At 44.9% G+C, this 12,500-nt stretch overlaps 2 protein-coding genes across 5 annotated transcripts in view; one reads left to right on the top strand and one right to left on the bottom strand.

Annotated features, from left to right (window-relative positions):
* Window positions 1-38, top strand: part of LOC143487076 (uncharacterized) — a 62,745-nt gene extending 62,707 nt beyond the window's left edge. The window contains exon 20 of the mRNA XM_076986389.1: window positions 1-38. This exon is cut by the window's left edge and continues 1,591 nt beyond it. The gene's annotated coding sequence lies outside the window, so the exon portion shown is untranslated.
* Window positions 39-2,453: 2,415 nt separating this feature from the next.
* rab27b (RAB27B, member RAS oncogene family) overlaps window positions 2,454-12,500 on the bottom strand; it is a 66,864-nt gene continuing 56,817 nt past the window's right edge. For all 4 annotated transcript variants that reach the window (XM_076986363.1, XM_076986365.1, XM_076986367.1 and 1 more), the window contains 5 exons: window positions 9,166-9,337; window positions 8,901-8,986; window positions 8,035-8,138; window positions 6,560-6,683; window positions 2,454-5,744 (listed from right to left, as the gene is read on the bottom strand). In XM_076986363.1, coding sequence (XP_076842478.1) covers window positions 5,558-5,744; window positions 6,560-6,683; window positions 8,035-8,138; window positions 8,901-8,986; window positions 9,166-9,337 — 673 coding nt within the window. In that variant the 3' untranslated portion in view covers window positions 2,454-5,557. The remainder of the gene's footprint in view (window positions 5,745-6,559; window positions 6,684-8,034; window positions 8,139-8,900; window positions 8,987-9,165; window positions 9,338-12,500) is intronic.

The following is a 12,500-nucleotide window of genomic DNA, read 5'->3' as shown; positions in this document are numbered from 1 at the left end:
CTTTCTTTCATATATAATAAAGATGTTTCATTGCTGTATTTTCTGGTGAAGTAATTCCTCAGACTGGGTTTTCAGGGAGCTGAAACCCCTGTTTCATTCTTTACTGGTTCTGAGCAAAGTGAATAAAAGCACAGTAGGTGACCTAAAGAGCAGGATGGAGTGGTGCTTGGTCCTAACCCTCACTGTCCTCGCTCTAACCTTCACTGTCCTCCCTCTAACCCTCGCTGTCCTCGATCTAATCCTCAGACTGTTGTCCGTTTTCCTCTTAAATGTCAAAGTCAAATTTATTTGTATAGCGCTTTTCGCAACACATGTAGTCACAAAGCAGCTTTACAATCATATGGGTCCAGATCCCTAATGAGCAAGCCAAAGGCGACAGTGGCAAGGAAAAACTCCCTATGATGGTGGAGATTAGGAAGAAACCTCGGGAGGACCAAGACTCAAAAGGGAACCCATCCTCCATTGGGCGGCCCGTTAACACAAGTCCGTGGTGCGCAGGGTGGTTCTACAGGTAAAGTTAAGGTCCCCCGGCCAAGTGGCCCAATGTTCTGAAGCTGTGGTCTGTGTATGTTTAACATCAAATCTCTGTCACCTCCCAGACCCATATTGACTCATTTATAAATACCCATTTACAATCAAGAGACTATATGTAATGTAGCTCTCACTGCACTAGATGGCAGTGTTTACCAATAAACTCTATGTGGAGATTAGTAGGTTCTGTCCAGTGGGCGTGGCTCAATCTCCCAGACCGAAGGACATGCTGTCATGTAATGTTTAACAGCAGGAAGTGTGGTCTGGTCTGCTGGTCACACCGTTCTATTTCAGGTTAGACTAATTAAAACTGCTGCTGAGAACTGAATGTTAAAGTGGCAGTTTGAGTTGAAGTCACTTTAGTTTTTTAATCAATAGCCGGGTTTCCATCCAAACCTTTCGAAAAAATAATGCGCAATTTCCAAGTTTCGGCAGAAAAAAATGCGAATTAAGCCTCGTTTCCATTCGCGAATAAACTTTAGATCACGTGAGAGGACGCCAAACAATAGTGGTTTTACGTCCATCTGGCAGTTACGCATTTTTGCATGTTGAGGTTTTAAAACATTTTTTTCTTTTTCTTTTCTATACATGGAGAAGTTAAATTCAATTTTTGCTCTCTCCAGAACTGTTTTTGTATACATTTGCCATTTTTACATCGCGATCATGTACAGAACCACATGACTTGAGGCATGATACGTCATCGTTTATGCGAAAAACCCTTTTCCATCCAGTTTTTCCGAATTTTGGCGATGCGATAGTCTAACTTTTCCACCTCCTCCTAGCGTAAAAATCTTTTTGCAATATTTGGGGCTTTTTTCGAATTTTGGTCTTTTTCCATCCAGTTTTTTTCATGCGCATTTTCAAAATGCGCAAAAACTCGGTGGATGGAAAACCCTCTTATTAGAAGTAGTAAACAATATTTGTGAAAGTGATTCATTATTGTTACATTTTATCAGTAAAGTACAACTCACATGAGATGAATCAAAATGCTTCTAGTCAACTTATGAACCAGTTTATGTTATATGGTCTGTCAGGTCCCTCCAGGCCACTAGGTGTCAGTATATAATGTCTTTCATAAAATAGAATCTACTTTAAAATATTATTATTGCTCTTTTAAAGTTCTGCTGTCTGAACTAAGAACATAGATGGTGTTGGTGTACCAGTGGGAGTGTGGTTTCTGTAGTTTCACACATTCGGCCCCATTACTAGTCCAGCATCATGTGAATGGCACAGACACCCATGAACATGTACGTGTGTCATGGGGACCTGCACTGAGCACATTCACCATCTCAAACCAGTCCTGTCACCATGACAACGAGTCCACCCAGTCACCAGGTCTGAATGTCACACCTGTGGGACACGGGCAGGCAGGAGAGTGATCGCACGTGCAGCAGGTCTGCAGGTATGAGGAGCACTCATGAGAACATGGAGAGAACGTCCACGCCGTGGTCCTCAACCCTGCTGGACTCCACTTCAGAGAACGTCCACGCCGTGGTCCTCAACCCTGCTGGACTCCACTTCAGCGTAACGAAGGGACAGCCTTCATATAGCAGCGTGAGTGTGTGTGAGTGTGTGTGGGTATGTGTGTGTGAGTGTGTGTGGGTGAGTGTGTGTGGGTATGTGTGTGTGTGTGTATGTGTGAGTGTACATATGTACACACACCATTAGAGGAATTTGACATTCTCATCTGTTTTGTGGTCTGCTTGGAGTAAACACACTAATTCAAACAAGCAAGATGGACTATGGTGGGCTTCTGTCTCTCCCTGAGATCCTTCATTAGAGAAACTGCCTATAAATAATAAACATTCAAACATCTGAACACCCTCATAAATACTCATATATGTATATATATATATACAAATACATACTTATATATTCACTCTCATAGCGATTGATACATACAGCCACACATACTGTGTGTCTCACGTTTCCCCATGATGACCATCTTTTCTTCTTTATTCAGAAGGAACTCACAGAACACTCATAACATTCTCAAGGAAAACCCGAGATAATAGAAACCTGGTATACCATCACACATCATACTCATACCCATTATATTTGATTTTGTTAAACATCTTTTAAGCATTAAAATATCTAAGAGGTCACAACTGTTACAAAAGACAGAGTGTCATTGGTCAACAGAGCTCTACAGGCACAAAGAGAGAATTTATGTGAACTTTCAAAGGAGAGTTTAAAGATGGAAACTGAGATTCTTTTTCTTAAACCATTTTGGTCTTTTTCTTTCCTGATGGTGCCGTGTTTAATCTCATTCTGACAGACATTTGGTCCAAGGTTTGTTACACTGGAAGGCAAAATTCCCTGGTGACAACACAATTTTGAAACAGCAGAAAGGTTTACATGAAGAACATTCAGTGTACACTGGCTATAAAGTGTTTTACTGCTAGATTCCTCTAGATTGAGTCAGTGGAGTTACTGAAGTGTTATGTCAGGATCTCAGTCACAACTCTGGATTGTCAGTGAGTGGAGAACAATGTGGCACAACATGACATGCTTGGCACTATCACAAGAAACTAAATAACCCAGACTGTGTTAATCCCAGACTATGTTAGTTCTGGATTAACAAAATAATCCAGACTGTGTTAATAACCCAGACTGTATTAACCCCGCATTAACGTTAACAAAGAGCTATACATGAGCAGTGAAACTGTCCAGGACTTCGTGTTACTCCAGACCAGTAATGGAGTGGCCTCAGAAACACAGCTGAGTAGATCGTGCTCTCCAGTTCTCTGTGATTACCAGTGTGTGCGAGGCTGTGGAAACTGTTCCAGAATTTGAACAGGCTGTTCCAGAACCCGTGGCAGGTGTTCTAGAACACATAGAGGCTTTTTAAGAACCTGTGGAGACTCTTCCGGAACCCAAGGAGGCTGTTCCAGAATCCATTGATACTGTTCAGAACCTGTGATGGTCAGAACATGAGCAGACTGTTCCAGAACCAGTGGAGGCTGTTCCAGAACTCAAGCAGGCTCTTCCAAAGCACATGGAGACAGTTCCAGCGGCCCTATCTTAAAAAAAGTGTCCTGCAGACACCTTGTCACAAGACAAGGGAAACTGAGAGCTGGAGACTTGGGAATCACAGACTGAAGTGAAGCAACAGTGCAGAGAAACTAGCAGCACATGGGAACCTTTCAGATTACACACAATCACTGACACCAGTCAGTGACTTTTTGGATATTCCACTAAGCAAGATTAAACTGACCATTTAAAATATAAAGCCAAAAAGTGAAATGATGGCAGTGACATGGTAGAGTGAATAAAGCAGAGCCTCACCCAGGAGAGCCGTCCTAACCCAGGAGGGCCATCCTAACCCAGGAGGGCCGTCCTAACCCAGGAGAGCCGTCCTAACCCAGGAGGGCCATCCTAACCCAGGAGAGCCGTCCTAACCCAGGAGGGCCATCCTAACCCAGGAGGGCCGTCCTAACCCAGGAGGGCCGTCCTAACCCAGGAGAGCCGTCCTAACCCAGGAGGGCCGTCCTAACCCAGGAGAGCCTCACCCAGGAGGGCCGTCCTAACCCAGGAGGGCCATCCTAACCCAGGAGGGCCATCCTAACCCAGGAGGGCCATCCTAACCCAGGAGGGCCGTCCTAACCCAGGAGAGTCGTCCTAACCCAGGAGGGCCGTCCTAACCCAGGAGAGCCTCACCCAGGAGGGCCGTCCTAACCCAGGAGAGCCGTCCTAACCCAGGAGAGCCGTCCTAACACAGGAGGGCCGTCCTAACCCAGGAGAGCCGTCCTAACCCAGGAGGGCCATCCTAACCCAGGAGGGCTTTCTTGTGTATGTGTTGATGACGACGACTCTGGTACTGTTGAACACTGATCTGTGTAAACTAAAACTGAGGATCTGGACTTGTGTTCTCTTGATGTTTCTTGAGTCCTTTTATGAGTGAATTTCTATCTCAGCAAATGTGGTTTGTGTAGTTGTAGTTGGTGTAGATGATTGGTGTAGTTTGTGTAGTTTTAGTGGAGTTGGCAGAGTTGATGTAGTTGGTAAATAGATCCACCTGCCACTGGCACACACACATTAGACAGATGGAGATGTTTTAGTTCTGATCTATTTATTCTGATGTTTTAGTTCTGATCTGAACTAGGACCAGCACCCTAATGCCAGCAGGTGCGAGAGAGTTTAAACTCCACTGTAAGTCAAACACATTTCACAGACACAAAGACAAGTGTGTGAGGTAAGAACTCAGAGAAACAGCACTGGTGGAGAATCCTCTTCATTACGCTCCCATGCTAATCTCATGCACACAGATTAATCCTCATCCTGGACTAGACAAAATACATCCAATATTTTGCTAAATGCAGAACGCTTTGCTAAACGCTAAATTTTTGCTAACATTGCAAAGCTCTTTTGAGTTCACTATTCTTTTAATGCTGATACTTTATCCAATAACCCGAGAAATATGACATGGTTTAGAACCGAGCCTAACACTGCTAATGCTAATGCTCGCTAACACTGAGGAGCAGGTACAGCTGCTCTTAACACACAGAGGCTAGTTCTAAAACTCTGGGGGACCCCCACTGGCTGAGCAGTTCTGGCCTCATTCCTGTGTGTAAAAAACTGTTCACACTGTGTGTGTGTGTGTGTGTGTGTGTGTGTGTGTGTGTGTGTGTGTGTGTGTGTGTGTGTGTGTGTGTGTGTGTGTGTGTGTGTGAGAGAGAGAGAGAGAGACACCTAAAAACCTGCAAAATCAAACAAATGTGTAACATCCCTCCATGTACAAGGATCCAAACAGACCAAAAACATTCAAAAAAGGTGAAACACATAAATTTAAGATGTTTGTTAGATGAGCACTGAAGGTCAGTACTGAAGGCCTATTAACCAGGAGTGAGATCACAACACTCCCAAGTGCAGTGGAGACGCTACAGATGGAGACGTTTCAGGTCTGTCACTGGAGAGGCACTATCCACAACACCAGCATGGACCAGGTTGAACTGCAATTCGGCATCTGTCTACAGGAGGGAGCAGTAAGTGTGTGGGTGGGGGGAAGATTAGGGGCGGGGTTTGTCTAGCAGCCGCATTTCTTCTGGCTGGTGGGGGCGGTGCTGAGCTGGGTGATGCTGGTGGAGGTCTGGGTGTCGGGGGCAGGCTTGTCCACGCACTGCTCCATCCTCTTCATCACCAGGTCCAGCAGTGTGACTACCGCCCTGTCCACCTGCACCCCTGTGGCCGCACTCGTCTCGAAGTAGGGGATTCTGGAAGGGGAGCAGAATCAGGCAGGAGTAAGAACATGCTGGGATGAAGAACCGTCAGACACGTCACTGTTCCTGGACGCAGCGTCTCCGAGAGAAGAAGGACATTTAGGAGAGAAGCAGGTCTGCACAATCAGATCAAGATCTTTCCTGTGAGGTCACCAGCATCAACATGATACCCTTCGTTCTGTGCCAGGATCAGGCTTCATCTCTGTGGTCCTCTGTTCTGCAAGGGTTAAACATTCCTGTTTAGATCTGCTTTTAGGTTAAAAACACGTTCAGGGAAAAACTCCAAAAAGTCCAAATGAGAACAACTCCAAAAGTCAGCCATTATAAAATTTCACTTATGGTTTTTAAAGGACCAAACAGCACAGTGCTACCATTATGAAGACAGACCCCTCATTACATGAGATTTCTATCATTACCCTTGGTAAAGGGGAGGAGTCTTCCATTATTACCCATGGTAAAGGGGAGGAGTCTTCCATTATTACACAGGTCAAAGGGGAGGAGTCTTCTATAATTTCAAAGGTCAAAGGGGAGGGGCCTGTCATTGATCCAGAAGTTAAAAGGGAGGGGTTGGTCATTATTACACATAAAGGAAGTGGAGTCTGTCTAGTGTGTGTGTGTGTGTGTGTGTGTGTGTGTGTGTGTGTGTGGGTATGTGTGTGTGGGTATGTGTGTGTGTGTGTGTGTGTGTGTGTGTGTGTGTGTGTGTGTTCGTGTGTGTGTGTGTGTGTGTTCGTGTGTGTGTGTGTGTGTGTGTGTGTGTGTGTGTGTGTGTGTGTGTGTGTTCGTGTGTGTGTGTGTGTGTGTGTCACCCGTATTTGTCTGCCAGCTCCTTGGCCTGTCTCTCCTGCACCTCACGCTGGTCTGCCAGGTCTGCCTTGTTGCCCACCAGCACAATGTCGGGGTTTTCACAGTAAGCGTTTGCCTGGAGCTGACCTGAGCACACCAGCCAGAACAATTCAACAATCAGTCACAATTAGATAATGAGATGGTTAGATATGTTCCAGTCAGGTCTCTCAGGTCTTCAAACAGTAATCTACTGGTGATTCCTAAAAGCCGATTAAAGATTGGCGAGGGTGCTTTTAGCCACTATGGCCCAAAGCTCTGGAACTCTCTTCCTGAAGAGCTCAGAGGCATTTCATCCCTGAATAGTTTCAAGAACAGTCTCAAAACTTTCCTGTTTAGATCTGCTTTTAGTTAAGAAACTCTCAATCTTTATTGTAATCTTTATTACATTATGTTGTGTATTATTTTATAATTTGTCACTTTATTTCATTATTTTATTGTGTTTGTTTCCTTTTTATGTTTAATTTCTTTAACCTTTAATTTCTTTTTATCTTTAATTAATTTAATATTTTATTTTTGTCTTCTTGGGCGGCACGGTGGTGTGGTGGTTAGCACTGTCGCCTCACAGCAAGGCGGTCTGGGTTCGATTCTCGGTCTGGGCTGTTCTGTGTGGAGTTTGCATGTTCTCCCTGTGTCTGTGTGGGTTTCCTCCGGGTACTCCGGTTTCCTCCCACAGTCCAAAGACATGCGTGTTAGGTTGATTGATCATGCTACATTGCCCGTAGGTGTGAGTGCGTGTGTGTTGGCCATGCGGTGGACTGGCGACCTGCCCATGGTGTACCCTGCCTTCGCCCGGAGATGTTGGGATTGGCTCCAGCCCCCCCGTGACCCCGACTAGCGGGACTAAGCGGTTCAGATAATGGATGGATGGATGGATTTTTGTCTTCTTATCTTTGCTTTCTTTTAATGTTTCTTTTTTATTTATTCTGTAAAGTACTTTGAGTTGCATGTATGTATGTATGTATTATATTATTATTATTATTATTATTATTATTATTATTAATAATAATAATAATAACAATAATAATAAACAGGTCCACCAATCAGACAGTCACAATTAAACAGGCTAACCAATCAGACGAGACAGACATAATTAGGCATGCCAACCATTGCTTTAATGAACAAGCTCATTCTCTCTTCTCTGCACAACAGCAGAAGACCTGCAGGACTAACCACTCCTGTTTGGATTTGCCCCAACACAACCTTCAGATTATACAAATACGCCTGGATAAACAGGATATAAATGTAACTACAGTGTTTGTATAATGACTGCACTGATGATCCAGCTGTAGCTGTACACAAGATTCCAGTATGTTGTGAAATGTTGTTCTAGAGTTCTCAGAGTTCTCACACATATTATCAATTTACAAAAATGAAAGCAGATCCAAAATTTCTGAGAACAAAACAAAACCCAAGTGAAATATAAATAAATGGGACTCACTCATCCAGTTCCGCACATTGAGGAAACTCTGCTGGCTGGTGAGGTCGAACATGAGCAGGAAACCCATCGCGTCACGGAAGAACGCCGTCGTCAGGCTCCGGAACCTGGTGCCATGACAACAATGACGGTGACATCAGTCAGGTTTGAACGGTCTGTTCTTTCTGGTCTTCAGCATGAAACACGCCAGCACCACTAACCAATCACAGTCCGGTTAGCCAGCACCACTAACCAATCACAGCCGGTTACCCAGCACCACTAACCAATCACAGCCCGGTTACCCAGCACTACTAACCAATCACAGCACTGTTAGCCAGCAACACTGGATGCTCCATTTAACACACCATATAATACAGAGCACAGGCTTGGTTAAGCTGGCTAATATGAGCTGGTGATAGCTTTGGAAGTCCATGCTAAACTAAGTGGGGTGAACTTCATCAGAATCAGATGTGTGGTGAACTTCATCAGAATCAGATGTGGGGTGAACTTCATCAGAATCAGATGTGTGGTGAACTTCATCAGAATCAGATGTGGGGTGAACTTCATCAGAATCAGATGTGGGGTGAACTTCATCAGAATCAGATGTGGGGTGAACTTCATCAGAATCAGATGTGGGGTGAACTTCATCAAAATCAGATGTGTGGTGAACGTCATCAGAATCAGATGTGGGGTGAACTTCATCAAAATCAGATGTGTGGTGAACGTCATCAGAATCAGATGTGGGGTGAACTTCATCAGAATCAGATGTGTGGTGAACTTCTTCATTCTACTGCTGAGAACGTTTTATTACAGGAAATATGACAAACAGTGGTCTTCAGTAAAATACACACCCAGCCATGCAGGTGTGGGAATATCGTCATGTAATGTACCTCTCCTGTCCCGCGGTGTCCCACAGCTGCAGATGAACTCTGAATGTTTTCCCTCTACTCCCATTTGGGCTGTTCGTGGTGTACACCTGAAACACACACACAGGATAAAGGTTAAAATCATGACAAGAGTATGAATTACTTGTAAATACCACCATCACTCCACCCTCAACTTGATCCTTGGGTATCTAAAGACACACACACACACACACACACACACACACACACACACACACACACACACACACGCACGCACACACACACTTACCACTCTCTTTTCCCTGAAGTCAATCCCCACAGTGGTGATGAATTTGGGGTTGAACCTGTTGTCTGTGTAGCGGTACAGGAAGGTGGTCTTGCCCACTCCTGAGTCACCCAGAGCCAGGAGTTTGATCAGGTAATCGTAGTCCCCATCAGTCATAGTGCTGACTGCGCTTAACCTAGGGTTAGGGTTAGGGGTTAGGGTAAAGACAGGGCATGCATCACCCATACAGAGATATTTATCTCAGGAAACATTCAACAGGGGCTCTATAAAAACAATCTAATTACTAACTCTAACCCCTCCTGTCCCTATTCACTAACCCTAACCCCTCCTGTCCCTACTCACTAACCCTAACCCCTCCTGTCCCTATTCACTAACCCTAACACCTCCTTTCCCTACTCTCTAACCCTAACCCCTCCTGTCCCTATTCACTAACCCTAACACCTCCTTTCCCTACTCACTAACCCTAACCCCTTGTGTCCCTACTCACTAACCCTAACCCCTCCTGTCCCTATTCACTAACCCTAACACCTCCTGTCCCTATTCACTAACCCTAACACCTCCTTTCCCTACTCACTAACCCTAACCCCTTGTGTCCCTACTCACTAACCCTAACCCCTCCTGTCCCTATTCACTAACCCTAACACCTCCTTTCCCTACTCACTAACCCTAACCCCTCTTGTCCCTACTCACTAACCCTAACCCCTCCTGTCCCTATTCACTAACCCTAACACCTCCTTTCCCTACTCTCTAACCCTAATCCCTCCTGTCCCTACTCACTAACCCTAACCCCTCCTGTCCCTACTCACTAACCCTAACCCCTCCTGTCCCTACTCACTTAACCCTTACTCCTACTGTCCCTACTCTCTAACCCTAATCCCTCCTGTCCCTACTCACTAACCCTAACCCATCCTATCCCTACTCACTAACCCTAACCCCTCCTGTCCCTACTCACTAACCCTTACCCCTACTGTCTCTACTCACTAACCCTAACCCCTCCTGTCCCTACTCACTAACCTTAACCCCTCCTGTCCCTACTCACTAACCCTAACCCCTCCTGTTAGCATTTCTGAATTTGCAGTGCATTTCCGAAATGTAGCGGGCATGATGTAATTTTGATGAATTTGCTTTGATGTAATTTTGATGAATTTGTGTATTTGCAACATTTTTTTTCTTGGTGACCATAAATCTGCAGCCTTTGCACAGAATAAAAAAAATACTCATGTGAGCTAATTCATTTTCATTAGGATGTGTGTGTGTGTGCGTGCGGGTGTGTGTGTGTGTATGTGTGTGTGTGGTTGGGTGGTGTGTGTGGTTGGGTGGTGTGTTCTCAAGACACGGACTTCATGTTTAGGCATGTTTTGAATGCTGAAAGAACCATAGTGTTTGAGAGACCATAGTGACCCACTAGAACCCAGACAAAATAAATCAGAAATCTACTGAGAGTCAACCATAGTCATAAATGCACATTTACATGCACATATACAATGCACATGTGTTATAATATTGATACTTCATTGATACAAAACTGACTAGGCAGACAAAAATCACAATAAAATCAAATTTACTGTCAAGCACCAGCAGGTAAATTGCCCACCTAGGTTCAGTGTCCTGGCGCTGTGAGCCGAAGACCAGCTGTTACTCAGTTGCATAAAACTTTCATAAAACCATGAAAGAGGTTCATAAAAGAGTAAAGAGCTCAGAGGTACTAAAAATGAAGATTCCAAAATTGGAAAGAAAAAAGGAAGGATGGACAAAAGCAACAAGTGGAACATGACGAGAATTCAACTCAACTCAAACAGCCACGATTCCATCACATGAAGAGAACTCCACCTACACAGACACAACTCAAACAGCCACGATTCCATCACATGAAGAGAACTCCACCTACACAGACACAACTCAAACAGCCACGATTCCATCACATGAAGATAACTCCACCTACACAGACACAACTCAAATAGCCATGACTCCATCACATGAAGAGAACTCCACCTACACAGACACAACTCAAACAGCCACGATTCCATCACATGAAGAGAACTCCACCTACACAGACACAACTCAAATAGCCATGACTCCATCACATGAAGAGAACTCCACCTACACAGACACAACTCAAACAGCCACGATTCCATCATATGAAGAGAACTCCACCTACACAGACACAACTCAAATAGCCATGACTCCATCACATGAAGAGAACTCCACCTACACAGACACAACTCAAACAGCCACGACTCCATCACATGAAGAGAACTCCACCTACACAGACACAACTCAAACAGCCACGATTCCATCATATGAAGAGAACTCCACCTACACAGACACAACTCAAACAGCCACAGCTCCAAAACATGAGGGTAACTCCACCTACACAGACACAACTCAAACAGCCACGACTCCATCACATGAAGAGAACTCCACCTACACAGACACAACTCAAATAGCCATGACTCCATCACATGAAGAGAACTCCACCTACACAGACACAACTCAAACAGCCACGACTCCATCACATGAAGAGAACTCCACCTACACAGACACAACTCAAACAGCCACGATTCCATCACATGAAGAGAACTCCACCTACACAGACACAACTCAAACAGCCACGATTCCATCACATGAAGAGAACTCCACCTACACAGACACAACTCAAACAGCCACAGCTCCAAAACATGAGGGTAACTCCACCTACACAGACACAACTCAAACAGCCACGACTCCATCACATGAAGAGAACTCTACCTACACAGACACAAGACGAACAGCCACAACTCCATCACATGAAGAGAACTCCACCTACACAGACACAAGACGAACAGCCACGACTCCATCACATGAAGAGAACTCTACCTATACAGACACAAGACAAACAGCCACAACTCCATCACATGAAGAGAACTCCACCTACACAGACACAAGACGAACAGCCACGACTCCATCACATGAAGAGAACTCCACCTACACAGACACAACTCAAACAGCCACGACTCCATCACATGAAAAGAACTCTACCTACACAGACATAAGACGAACAGCCACGACTCCATCACATGAGGAGAACTCTACCTACACAGACACAAGACGAACAGCCACGACTCCATCACATGAAGAGAACTCTACCTACACAGACACAAGACGAATTGCCACGACTCCATCACATGAAGAGAACTCCACCTACACAGACACAACTCAGTCACGACTCCATCACATGAAAAGAACTCCACCTACACAGACACAAGACGAACAGCCACGACTCCATCACATGAAAAGAACTCTACCTACACAGACACAAGACGAACAGCCACAACTCCATCACATGAAGAGAACTCCAC

This window comes from Brachyhypopomus gauderio, unplaced genomic scaffold, assembly GCF_052324685.1.
Source record: "Brachyhypopomus gauderio isolate BG-103 unplaced genomic scaffold, BGAUD_0.2 sc46, whole genome shotgun sequence".
NCBI classification, from domain to species: domain Eukaryota; kingdom Metazoa; phylum Chordata; class Actinopteri; order Gymnotiformes; family Hypopomidae; genus Brachyhypopomus; species Brachyhypopomus gauderio.
The sequence above is the reverse complement of the archived record's forward strand: the minus strand, read 5'-3'. Positions and strand labels throughout refer to the sequence as shown.